Genomic DNA, 12,485 nt, shown 5'->3' with positions numbered 1-12,485 from the left:
AGTAGAACTTAGTCCTATTGTTAACTTCATTTTTGAGGATAAGAAAATTGAATCTCAAGAAAGTTGTCACTTTCACAAAGCAAGTTAGTGGTGAGTTAAGGTTGGAACTAACTCCTGAAATCCTTACTCTTTGCATTGTCCTGTAATACCACTGGTTTACTGAAGGCCCTGTAGCATGTGGTTTGAGACTCATGGCCTAGTCCTGCTCCATCACTTCTTTGCTGTGTGACCTTGGTACACTTGCTTAATCTCATCATGTGTCAGATTTATCCATCTGCTAAAGCTGGTAGAGGGCATAGTGAAGCTGGTGAGGGCATAGCGCAGTTGGTGGAGGGTAACCCATAGTATCACAGTCAGAATAACAGGTTTTAGAATTGGAAGGGATGAAGCCAACAAGACATGATGAGAATCAGAGAAAAAGAGATGGCTCTGGGGAGGAACACCGGATAGAAAGCAGAAATAGAAGGAATCTAAGGCTTGAGTAAGCAAACTATTGGGAATCATTGAGCAAACAGAGAAAGGAAAGAGAGGAAAGGGAACACCCACTGTGTGTTAGGTGGTTTATGCTGTTTGATTCTCAACCATCCTTGTGAGTGAAGGTATCTTTTCTGCTATAGAAGAAGAAAGAGATTCGATGAGGTCAGGTAACTTACCCAAGATCACAAAGCTGGGACGTGATAGAGCCAGGCTTTGAATCAGACTGTAATACTGTTATGTCATATCCCTTCCAGAGGAAGGAATAAGAACCAAAAAGTACTTTGTGAGGGACAAAGTACTAATATAGCAGTGAGAGTCATCTAGAAGCAATTGCCAGGCACCACAGCCATCTCTGAGCATATTGCCTAATGTCAGACATAGGGTTTCCTGTCACAGGCTTTCCCAGAAGTCTCAGGACAGGATTTGGGGTGGCTCTATCTTTCAGGGATTGACCTGTTTTTCATTCTCCCATCTTTCCTCCTCTCCCAGAGGACACTGGCAAGGATGCTGTGAATTGTACCTACAAGAATGAGGATGACTGTGTCGTCAGATTCCAGTACTACGAAGACTCCAGTGGAAAGTCCATTTTGTATGTGGTGGAAGAGCCAGGTGAGTGAACCCCGAGGGTCCCGACCCTTCCCCAAGGAAGAGTGAGACCGATATTAGACAGTTAGTTCCATCCATCACTCCTCTTAAAAAGAATATCCAGGTGAAACCTGATGTTACAAGTGATAGATCAGGGCTTGTCATCTGAGTGTGGGGTATATAAATAAAGACATTAGCAAGAAGATGACCTGCTAATTGAGGAGATAGAAGAATAAGAAGGTGGGTAAGGAGAGGAAAAGGGTAGGTGTGGAGCTCATCAAGGAACAGATGATAGCCTGGTGTTTTTTTAGGTGACGTTGTAAGGAAGAAGTAAGAAATTTAAATTCTAGCACTTTTAAGCACATGGCATCTGCTCTACTAAGAGTTAAATGGTTGCCAGGAACAACGTGCTTGCTGCTTCAGAGGAAGGTCTGAGGTTTGAGGTCTTCACCTTACCAGCTTTGCCATTTGATGTGGTGAAGGATTTGAGGCTGCCTCCAACACTGAAAAGTTAATGCTTGCTCTCAGGACCCTCTGGAGGCAGGAGAGCCCATTGTATCAAACACACACCCACCACAGGTTTGTCACCATCCAGCGCAGTAGATTTGCTTGTTTCCCCTTATTTTCTTTATCTCCTTTCTTTCCCTTAAACAACAGATGAAGGTGTGAATCATTAGACTTTTTTTTTTCCCACCACATCACTCAGCATGTGTGATCTTAATTCCCTGACCAGGGATCGAACTTGCACCCCCTGCATTGGAAGGCGGAATCTTAACCACTGGACTGCTGGAAAAGTCCCAATCATTAGACAGTATTTTTGAGTACTTATTATACATCAGGCATGGGCTAGGTGCTGGGGGTGTAACAGTAAATAAGGCAGGTGTGGTACTCACAGGCCATGGATGTGAGAGGCATGTAAAGCAGTCATGTCACTGCAGGGGATAAGGGCTATGGTATTGTGGGCATGGGGGATGGGAGGGGTGGGCCAGAACTCTCTGGAATGAAGGAACAATCTCTGAAGGCAGAGGCTAAATTAGTCGGTCACTTGACATTCTTTACAGCTGTAGGAGTTTCTTCAAATCATTTTTTAGACCAGGGGCCAGCAAACTGTTTCTGTAAAGGGCCAGATGTTACATATTTCAGGGTTTGTGAACCAGATGGTCTCTGCAGTGACTGCTCAACTCTGACACAGTAGCAAGAAGGCAGCCGTAGACTATATGCAAATGAAGGCATCTGAGTGTGTTTACCAAAACAGGTGGCCTGCCACATTTGGCTCACTGGGCTGTTTGCTGGTCCCTGCTTGAGGGCAGTGGTTCTTGAACTTTTGTATGTTCCCTTGTTAAAAAATCCAGAGTTCCGAACCCTGTCTTACTTCTACAAGCCAATGCCTCTCTGTTCATTGTTAGTGCTCCTGGTAATTGCAATATGTTCTCCGATGTTTTAGACATACCACTTCCCAGATGAGCCATCTCAGACCTCCTCCAGCATCCATTCTGATGATTAGATTTGGTACACATCTTTGATTTTCAGAGCAGCTGTGGTTCCCCACCCCACCGCTTTTTTTTAAGTTTTTTTTTTTTTTGGTATGGACCATTTTGAGTCTTTATTGAGTTTTCTTCAATATTACTTATGTTTTATGGGTTTTTTTTTTAGCTATAAGGCATGTGGGATCTTGGCTCCCCGACCAGGCATCGAACTTGTACCCCCTGCATTGGGTTGCTGTGCTTCCTTTTAGACCGGCTAAGTTGTTATATTGCTTCTTTAGGGAATTCCCTGGTGGTCCAGTGATTAAAACTCTGTGCTTCTACTTCCAGGGGCCCAGGTTCGGTCCCTGGTTGGGGAACTAAGATCCCATAAACCTCAAGGAAAAAAACTGCTTCTTTAATCTCCTGTCTTCTTCAGGTGACTATACGTTCCTTGAACACAGGAATTGTGTCTGTCTTATCTATTGTTATAATATCTCTATACCTGGCTCAGTTATTTACAGAGAAGATACTTCATACACAGTTTTTGAATGAATGCATAGGATGGATTATGCCCAGGAGACAGGCAGACTCATATACATCTTAATATCTGTTGGGAGAATTTTGGCTGCTTAAAGACAGGAGCGGTTGAAAGTGGGGGAAGGGCTGCATCTATGTCACTGGGGGTGTTGTCCTCCCCGTGGGTGGAGGAGAGCATGGGGTCCCCATTTGTGATATTGTTTATCTGTCTCTCCAGGGCTCTCATCCTTTATAAGGGAGAAGACAGGTAAAGAAAGGGTTTCACCTTAGTTTTATTTTGTGACTCAAGGGAACACTGACATGGGGAAATGGAGAGGCAAGAATCTGGGTATGTACTGGGTTGGCCAAAAAATCCATTCAGGATTTCCCATAGGACGGTATGGAAAAATCCGAATGAACTTTTTGGCCGACCCACTACCTCTGGGGAAGCAGATGTAGGTTAGTTTCAGCATGACTTCCTCGTACTTTCTCCTGCACCTGTGTTAACGGGTTAAACGGATTTTTCCACACCCACCCTATCTGTACTTGTGTCCCTTCTCACCTCAAAAATGCAGTGTGTTCTTGCTTTGGGCTTTAACATTACCTCATCTCTTTGCTATAACAATCTGGCTGGTGCTCCTGCTGTAGCACTCACAAAAATCATTTGACCTGGTATTCTGAGATTGAAAACTATTGCCTGGAGTCCTGGGAAACAAAGATGGTGATAACTGGGATGGTGACACATCACTAGTTAACAGAGTGGAGGGTAACTTTTTATAGCCTTACTGCCAGTATAGCCCTTCCTCCATATTAGGAGACAGGTCCCCAGACCTACATTTCTTAGCTTGTTGCCTTGAATTCCAAATTCTGCCTCTCCTCTCACCCTGGCCTCCAATCATTTTCAGGGGCTCTGGTTTTGAGTAAAAGGTACCATCTGGGGCCTGCAGTCTAGGAGGAGATTACTCTCATTTGCTTTCCTAACTCTTGCCCTTGCAGATGTTCTCTTTGAAGGGCTGAGCCACTACGGGGCCATGAAGAGGGCACCACTAGAATTTGACTTTAGCCAAGTGGTCAGGGAATGATCTCCTTTGAGCTGGGCCCTCATCGCTTCCAGATAGGGTTGTCTAATAAAATACAGTATGTCTGCCACTGGACATTTAGGCTGTTCCCATGTTCTTGCTATTGAAAATAGTGTTGCAGTGAGCACTGGGGGACATGTGTCCTTTTGAATTACAGTTTTCTCAGGGAGAAGATATGGTACATATGTACAATGGAATATTACTCAGCCACAAAAAGGAATGAAATTGGGTCATTTGTAGAGATATGGATGGACCTAGAGTCTGTCATACAGAGTGAAGAAAGTCAGAAAGAGAAAAACAAATATTGTATATGAACACATATACGTAGAATCTAGAAAAGTGGTCCAGATGAACCTATTTCCAGGACGGGAATAGAGACACAGAGACTGGACATGTGGACATGAGGGGAGAGGGGAGGGGGAGACGAGTTGGGAGACTAGGATTGACATATTAATATATACACGACTAAGCATAAAATAGATAGCTAGTAGGAAGCTGCTGTATAGCACAGGGAGCTCAGCTTGGTGCTCTGCAGTAACCTAGAGGGTTGAGATGTGGGTTGTGTGGAAGGGAGGGCCAAAAGGGAGGGGATATATGTATACATATAGTTGATTTCACTTTGTTGTACAGCAGAAACTAACACAACTTTGTAAAGTAATTATACTTCAATAAAAAAGTACAATATGTCCTATGCAAGATGTGGTACATACTTAAAAAGTTATTTGTTATTTATCGGAAATTCTAATTTAACTGGACTTCTTGTACTTTTGTTTGTCAATTCTGCTAACCCTCCCCAGTTGTCGCTGACTTTAGGTCATCATCCATCATGGGTCATCATCACTGTGGCCGGGAAGGCATTTCAGAGACCACCTGGTCTTGTATCTGGTTCCAGGAAACCTGCCGTCCATCCCTTTTAGGACAGATAGTTAACAGGTTTAATCTTTCCCCTGAAGATCTGGCTTTCTACCTGTGCTGGCCATACTGACATGTAAAATTGAAGCGATTCCACTTTGAGGTTTGAGGGTCAGCCCTACCTCAGTCTTCCAGAGAATTCATAACTGCTTTTCCCAGAACTGGGACCCTTCATCCCTGGGAACTCAGACATTGGGATCTCATAGCCTCTTTCCAGACATTCCTTTAATTATAGACAGGTTGTAATTTGGTGGGATAGGAAATAACCAGCTTGGGTTGTGGTGGTGGTTGTTTTTGGGTCATGTGTGGTGAGCATAGTGTGTATGTTTAGAGAAGAAGGTGGGAGACAGTGTGGAAAGTAGGTGTGATATCTCTTTAGACCCATCAATACTCAGATATACAAACACCTAATTATATAACACCCGAGAAGTTACTGGAGTGAGGTCACTCATCAGACGTCTGTGGTTTATGGGAAATGGAGCTGTTCAGAGCATACTCAACTTGGCCCTCAGAGGGCTGACGTCGTACCTCTGTTTATGTTGGTTGTTGACTGGGGTTGAACAGGAAGTTGGTTCTCAACAGGGTGAGGATTTTAGATGACTAAATATTTTGGGAAGAAACCCAAAATATTGTCTTGGCTGGCAGACCTCCTAGTTTCAAAGTACATTAAAAAGGTCATTAGGTTCCCAGCCCTTGGAGGTTGTAAATATCTGAACTAGGGTAACTAACTCAGATACCCAGCTCAAACTCGAGGAGGAGCTGGGTAAAGAAATTCGGGAAAACAGCCTCGGATAACAGGGATACCAGTAATAACGGTAGCTGATATTTACTGAGCTCTGACTCTGTGCCAGGCACTGTTCTGAGTTCCTTAAATATATTTAACTTAATTATTCCTTTTTTAAGATTAAAAATTTTTTTGTTTTATTATCTATTTTGGCTGCACTGGGCGGGGCTTCATTGCTGTGCATGGGCTTTCTCCAGCTGCGGCGAGTGGGGGCTACTCTCCCCTTGCAGCGTTCGGGCTTCTCACTGTGGTGGCTTCTTGCTGAGCACAGGCTCTGGGCATGCAGGCTCGGTAGTTGTGGTGCGTGCACTTTTTAGTTGCCCACGCATGTGGAATCTTCCTGGACTCGGGATCAAACTCGTGTTGCCTGCATTGGCAAGTGTATTCTTATCCACTGTACCACCAGAGAAGTCCTTAATTATTCCTAACTATTACTCATAATACATTTTTGAAATCAGGGCTATTACTGTTAGAGATGGAGAAACGGAAAACAGACACCCAGAAAGGTGAAATCATTTATCAAAGATCACATAGCCAGGATTTACTCCCCGGCAGTCTGGCTCCAGAGTCCATAGGGGCATAGACTCGGTGACAAGTCACACTTCGCCTCCGTTTAATGCAGAAAAGAGTGGTGAGGAGTCTGGTAATCTAAAAAAAGTATGTTCCGACTAAAAGTGGCAGCTACTCCTCAGCCCTAGCTGTTTGAAACCCTATAAAAGTATAAGTTCAGTGTTTCTAGATCTTTTGACTTTTTTTTTTTTTTTTCTGGAGAGAAGAAGAATCTGAAATTTTAGGGGGAGAATTTCCTGGATTAATGTTGCCAGCAAAATCAAACGTCTTCTTTATTTGGCTGCGCTAGGTCTTCATTGCAACCTGTGGGATCTTTAGTTGTGGCTCTCGAACTCCCAGTTGCAGCATGTGGGATCTAGTTCCCTGGTTGGGAATTGAACCTGGGCTCCTGCATTGGGAGCTTGGAGCCTTAACCACCATTGAACCACCAGGAAACTCCCCAAATTGAATTTTTAATGAACATTTGTGTGAACTCTCACCAACACTCTGCTTGTGGATGACCAGCTAATGACCTTTGATTTAAACCACTCAGGACAGATGATTGCTGCTCTAAGGATTTTACCCCCCTCCTTTTAAAAATTAATAGGCTTATTTTGTAAGTTCTGTTTCTTTTGGAGAATGCTCCAGTACTATATTCCTTTGTCGAGAAGATCTTATTTGTAACCAATTCAAATGATTCCTGCTCCATTCCCAACTACCCTGCTCTCTGCGCTCTCTCCTGATAGAGTGTCCCAAGGGCCCTGACATCCTGGTGGTCTTGCTATCCGTGATGGGGGCCATTCTGCTTATCGGCCTTGCGACTCTGCTCATCTGGAAGCTCCTCATCACCATCCATGACCGGAAGGAGTTTGCTAAATTTGAAGAAGAGAGAGCCAGAGCCAAATGGGACACTGTAAGAGGCCGGGCTGGGCATTTTCTTAAGTTGTTGGTTCAAGAGTCTGAAGTGGAAGTAGTAGATGCTTATGTAGGGAAGGCCAGGTTCAGCCAGCACCGTAGTTTCCCAGTTAGCCTTTTTCTGGAAGTTGGGAGATGGACTAACTCTCCTATTGTCATTATGCTTCCTGGAAACCATCTGATTCTTTCTCTATGACATCAGTGAGCACCAGCTGAGCACAGATAGGGCTCAGCTCTGCCCTGGAAGCAGGGAAAAGAAAACTTACTCTCCAAGTGAGTAAGATAAGAAAGACTTGAGAATTCCACATTGAGGACATATAGTAATTCACTATATACTGATGAAGTCCAAAGCATTAAACAGAAACAGAAACAAATGATAACATTTGCTGAAGATTTACCATGTACCAGGAACTGTCCTAAATGCTCTTTATGTATTACCTTATTTCCTTCCTGTAACAGCCCTATGTGATAGATAACATTATTATCTCCATTTTATAGATAAAAAAACTGAATATAGAGAAATTAGCAGCTTCCTTGATTATGGGAGGGAACTAGGTTATGATAGGAATTACTTTTTGTATCAGCCTCTTAAAAGAATGCTCCCTGCAGTTTGCCCTGATTGAATTTAATCAAACAAGCTTTTAACTGAGAAACTTTTATATACTTAAGCTTACTCTCCTTTGGCTCATGTTCCACATTTTAACTTTTTCCTGGATTTCCAAGTGAATGACTTCATTGAATATCCGAGGTTAGGTTGAAATATTTGTTCCCATCTGATGGTGACCTCAGGCCTTTGAACTCAAGGATTCCAAGAAATTGAGATGTTTCTGTTCAGACAGTGTAGAAATCCTGACCCTCTGAGGCACATGAGAATGTGTTGTGTTTCTTGAGGCTACCTACCACTAAGGACTATTAGACCTAATGGGATTTGTCACTTTGTTTTAGAAAATAGTTTGGGAACCCTAGTGAGGGTCTCTTTCCTGATAATGTGACAGTGTATGGGCAAGGCTTGAGGGATAAGATGAGAACAGATTAAGAATCATTTGAGCAAAATGGACCTCTGAATTACAATCGTCACCTGCTACACCTATCTTCTCTGCCTGCAGCCCCTATCACAGTCACAACAAAGAAAAAAAGGGGGGCAAAAGGGAGAAAGAGAGTTCAGAAGAGAAGGAGGAAATAGATATTGGCTAAAAGCTAATCTTGAAGGGTTTTGGGATCCCCAAGAGTGATGGGCTGAATTTAACCCCTCAGGAATGGTGGAAGGATGGTATGCCATTTTCTCTCTCCTCTTATTTCCTACCCATTCCCTCTGTAAGAGCAAATGTATGAGTATTACAAGCATCACACTGTTCATCGACGGTATATCAGAGAAGAGTGTTGTGGGTAAACTTCTCAGATAACAAGTAAACCCCCAGGACAGGCAAGAATTGAGGAATTTGCTGTAAGACACGTTTCTGTTCTCTCTGCAGGCCAACAACCCACTGTATAAAGAGGCCACGTCCACCTTCACCAACGTCACCTACCGGGGCACTTAACGAGCAGTCATCCCAGGATCGCTCTTGGACTGTCCCAGGATTGTGGACATCTCTGCTCTCGTGTTTACAGGGGGCAATACCTGTGGGGTGGGATTGAGGGCTTGCAGTGGGGTGGGTTGGAAGAAAGTGGGTCTGTGTGTGTGTGTGTGTGTGTGTGAGTGTGATGCGTGTAGGGGAGTGTATAATTTAAACCCTGTGTCCCAGATGAGCGAAGCTCCTCAGTCTTTGTCCTCAGAAGGCCTCCTTCCTTCAGGGAGTTTTCCTGCTTAACCTGAGGGTGACCTAAATTGCTGAGCAGGTGTTCTTTATTACCTCAGTGGGAAGCCAACTTTCCTTCTCAGGACAGTCTCTTGAAGAGGAGGGCAGGGCCAAGGACTCTCGTTCCAGAGAGAGGGACCTTGGTTTACCCTGTATTTCTGCTTCTCGGGCCTGACTCTCAGCAGCTCTGGTGGGAGCTGCCGGGTTTTGAGGCCTTGTGTCATTCGAGCCTCCATCTCCTGTCCCTTCCCTCAGGCTGAGGGAGACGTTAGGGGAAAGCTGAACCATCAGGCCTGCCTGTCTTTGCTGTCACCTCAACCCAGCATAGTTCTCTACTAAGGGAAGTCCTTGCTGTCTAGTCTTTGATCTATTGGGAGAAAGGCTGGTGGTGGGAGGCGGGGACGTGCATGACCTGGGGTTAAGGTGCCCGGGCTCCGCCATTCATAATCATAAACCTTCAGATTTGCCTTACTGGCAGCTCCACCCTAGAGGTTCCTTTAGAAGTTGTGTGTCACCCTCAGTCAGCATCACCTCTTTGGCTCCCATCCCATCTTTTCACTGCTATAGACATTTGCTATGTACTGGGAGGGGCTTCCCAGGTGGCTCAGTGGGCAAGGAATCCACCTGCAGTGCAGGAGATGCAGAAGGCGTGGGTTCGATCCCTGGGTCAGGAAGAACCCTTGGAGCGGGGTATGGCAACCTACTCCAGTATTCTTGCCTGGAGAATCCCATAGACAGAGGAGCCTGGTGCCCTACAGTTCACGGGGTCGTGGAGTCAGACACGCTGAAGTGAGCCCGCATGCCCACTCACACATATACTGGGAATTTCTCTCATGGCCAAAGGCTCTTCCTTCCAGGGAGAGTGCTATGGTTAGAGTCGGAGGTCTGGCCTCACCCTTCAGGCCTTCTGTCCCATGTTCCAGGCACCTCCACACACCCGATTCTGTGCTTCTACATGCTACACCCACCCATGGGGCTGACTGCATGGATCTACCTCTTGGGTGTCTTGTGAAGGCATCATTCCCATGGGACTGAGTCTGCTGGGCATAAGTGCCGGGGTGGAAGGATGGGCCAGGTGTATCGGCACGTGTGCACCATCCTCCTCTGGGTTGGGCAACCGCATTTGAACTCAGTCTTTAATTTGAGAGGCCACAAGTGGAATTGTGTTTTTCTCATTGGGACACCTGAAATCAGGATGAGGCTTGATGAATCTAAAGGAGCATATATATAAACACACTTGCATTATATTTGTAATTTTATTTGATGATGAGGAAGAAAATGATGAAGAGCCATACTGACTTGAGCTGGGTGCTGACACTTCCACTTGGCATCATTCATAAGAAGTCGCTATCCCGTTGCTGGGTCTGTAAGGACTCTCTCATTCTGGGAGCCTGCAGGGTTAGACACATGGATATGCTGGACCTCTCCCAAGGAGGAGGAGGAAAACTGGCTGTGCTTTTATTTTTTTTCCCTAGCAAAAGCAGTTGCTCCACTGGTGTTTACATTTGTTCAACATTAACCACCACCACCATTCCCCAAGAAAAAGGGAAGGGCCTATAAAAAACAGGGGTCTGATTATCAGAAAATCTAGGTCCTGACCTCAGTGTTACAGGTAAGGAGCTTTAACCTTAATTAAGGCACGTCTTCTCCCTGGGGCTGTTTTCTAGTTTGAAAAATGATGGATTTGGCCTAGCCAATCTAGGAGGTCTCTGTCAGTATCCACATTCCATAATGCTGGGACTTACTGTGGCATCAAATAGGCAGTCAAGATTCTGTGGGATGTTGATACTGTTTGTTTTTTTCATTTGGGAGATCTGGCTCTGGCAAGAGCAGGCGGCATCCCATATCACCTTTCTCAATGAAAAAAGCCTCATTCTACCTTCTCTGCGAACACCCTTTTCCAACTTTTGTTAGCAGTTACATTCTCCTGATATAGCACTTAAACTCCACTTAGTTATTATTTCTTTGTTCACTTTGCACATGGTTTAATCCGTGTATTGGGGAAGAGGAATCCATAAGAACTAGCTGAAATGTGTGTTCTGTATCCATGTGTTAACATTGAGAATAAACCTTGGGATTAGGAATGGGGCAGATATCTGAGCCCGGTATCACTGATGGATTACTCCTTCCCGTAGGGAATGGTAATGTTGTAGAGGGATAAATGGGAAGAGATGATTATAAATCCAGGAAGTTTAGAATCTAATTCTAACTGTTGGCTCCTGAGAAAAGACTTCATTGAAGTAGCAGTCATTTTCTTTAAATAAGATGGTTTATATTAAGAAACGGTACCAAAGGAGGAGAAAACTGTATCCTAAGGAGGAAAAAATTAGTAGGAATCTTTCTGAGCTTTTGGAATGAGGCTTACAGGCTTTGAAGATAGTACATTTGTATGTGGGGAGAAACCATAGCTGTGTTCATGAGCTAGTAAATAGCAGTCAGTTTTGACATCATGTAGGGGGAAAATGGGGTCACACAGAGTCGGACACAACTGAACCGACTTAGCAGCAGCAGCAGCAGCAGGGTGAACCCCTAAATAGTATTTTAGCATCAGAAAACACAGCCCAAAGAAGTTATTTGTTCTGAGCTCTTTTGGAGATATTTTATGTTCAATCTCAGGGTCTGTGGACAAAAATGGGAAACTTTGAACATCCTTGATAAGTTGTCACCTAAGGAGTCAAGTTCTTTACCTCTCAGATATTCCTAGACAATCCATGATTTCAAGATATTTCTCTTTGTTAAGTATTCCTGGTTGACCTAAATGCCTTCCTGACTTCCTAACCACCTCCTCTGTTTGAGTTGTGCAACAGTGAATTAAATGTGCTTTCCAGAAAGAATTGGCCCAAGGCTCCTCAGCGCTTCCTGTGCTGTTATTCCTGTTTCCTTTGGGTGAATAAAGTGACATTGCCTCACAAATGATTATTTTAGAGCAAACATGTTTCCAAATGTAACAGAATGATGACTCCAGGAACTGAAGTTAGTTTCCAAATCTAGAGCTTTTGTTTAGACTTGAATCACATTTTCAACATGAGTAGGTTTTTACTGGTCTAAGAGAGTTTTTTGGTTTTGGGGTTTTTTTGGGGGGAGGATTTTTTTTAAATTGGGGATTTCTTAGAACCTTGTATAACTTCAACAGAAGGGACTGTCAATTTAGTCTAGGTTTTGTTTGCTGGAGGCATAAATTAGTAAACTAAAGGCTTAATGGCAAATTATTTACAGGACCATGTAAGTGCCTGTTGGGCTGCCGCCTATGGGGTCGCACACAAAGTCGGACACAACTGACAACTTAGCAGCAGCAGCAGCAGCAGTAAATGCCCAGCTTTAGGACAATGGGTCTCAAAGTGTCGGCCCTAGGACCAGAGGAGGTAATCCCTCTGGTGATTCTGTTGCATGGTCAAGTTTGAGAACT

The 12,485-nt window shown here is 44.2% G+C and overlaps 1 protein-coding gene across 2 annotated transcripts in view; it reads left to right on the top strand.

Annotated features, from left to right (window-relative positions):
* The window catches only part of ITGB3 (integrin subunit beta 3), a 63,277-nt gene extending 51,367 nt beyond the window's left edge, over nucleotides 1-11,910 (top strand). For both annotated transcript variants that reach the window (XR_005721787.1, XM_040245066.1), the window contains 3 exons: nucleotides 967-1,086; nucleotides 7,115-7,281; nucleotides 8,756-11,910. Coding sequence is in view for 1 of the 2 variants with exons in the window: in XM_040245066.1 (XP_040101000.1) it covers nucleotides 967-1,086; nucleotides 7,115-7,281; nucleotides 8,756-8,821 (353 nt within the window). In the remaining variant the exon portion in view is untranslated. The remainder of the gene's footprint in view (nucleotides 1-966; nucleotides 1,087-7,114; nucleotides 7,282-8,755) is intronic.
* Nucleotides 11,911-12,485: the final 575 nt, after the last annotated feature.

Source organism: Oryx dammah, unplaced genomic scaffold, assembly GCF_014754425.2.
Source record: "Oryx dammah isolate SB20612 unplaced genomic scaffold, SCBI_Odam_1.1 HiC_scaffold_8, whole genome shotgun sequence".
In the NCBI taxonomy this organism is placed as follows: Eukaryota; Metazoa; Chordata; class Mammalia; order Artiodactyla; family Bovidae; genus Oryx; species Oryx dammah.
Note: the sequence above shows the minus strand (reverse complement) of the source record. Positions and strands in the feature narration are given on the sequence as shown.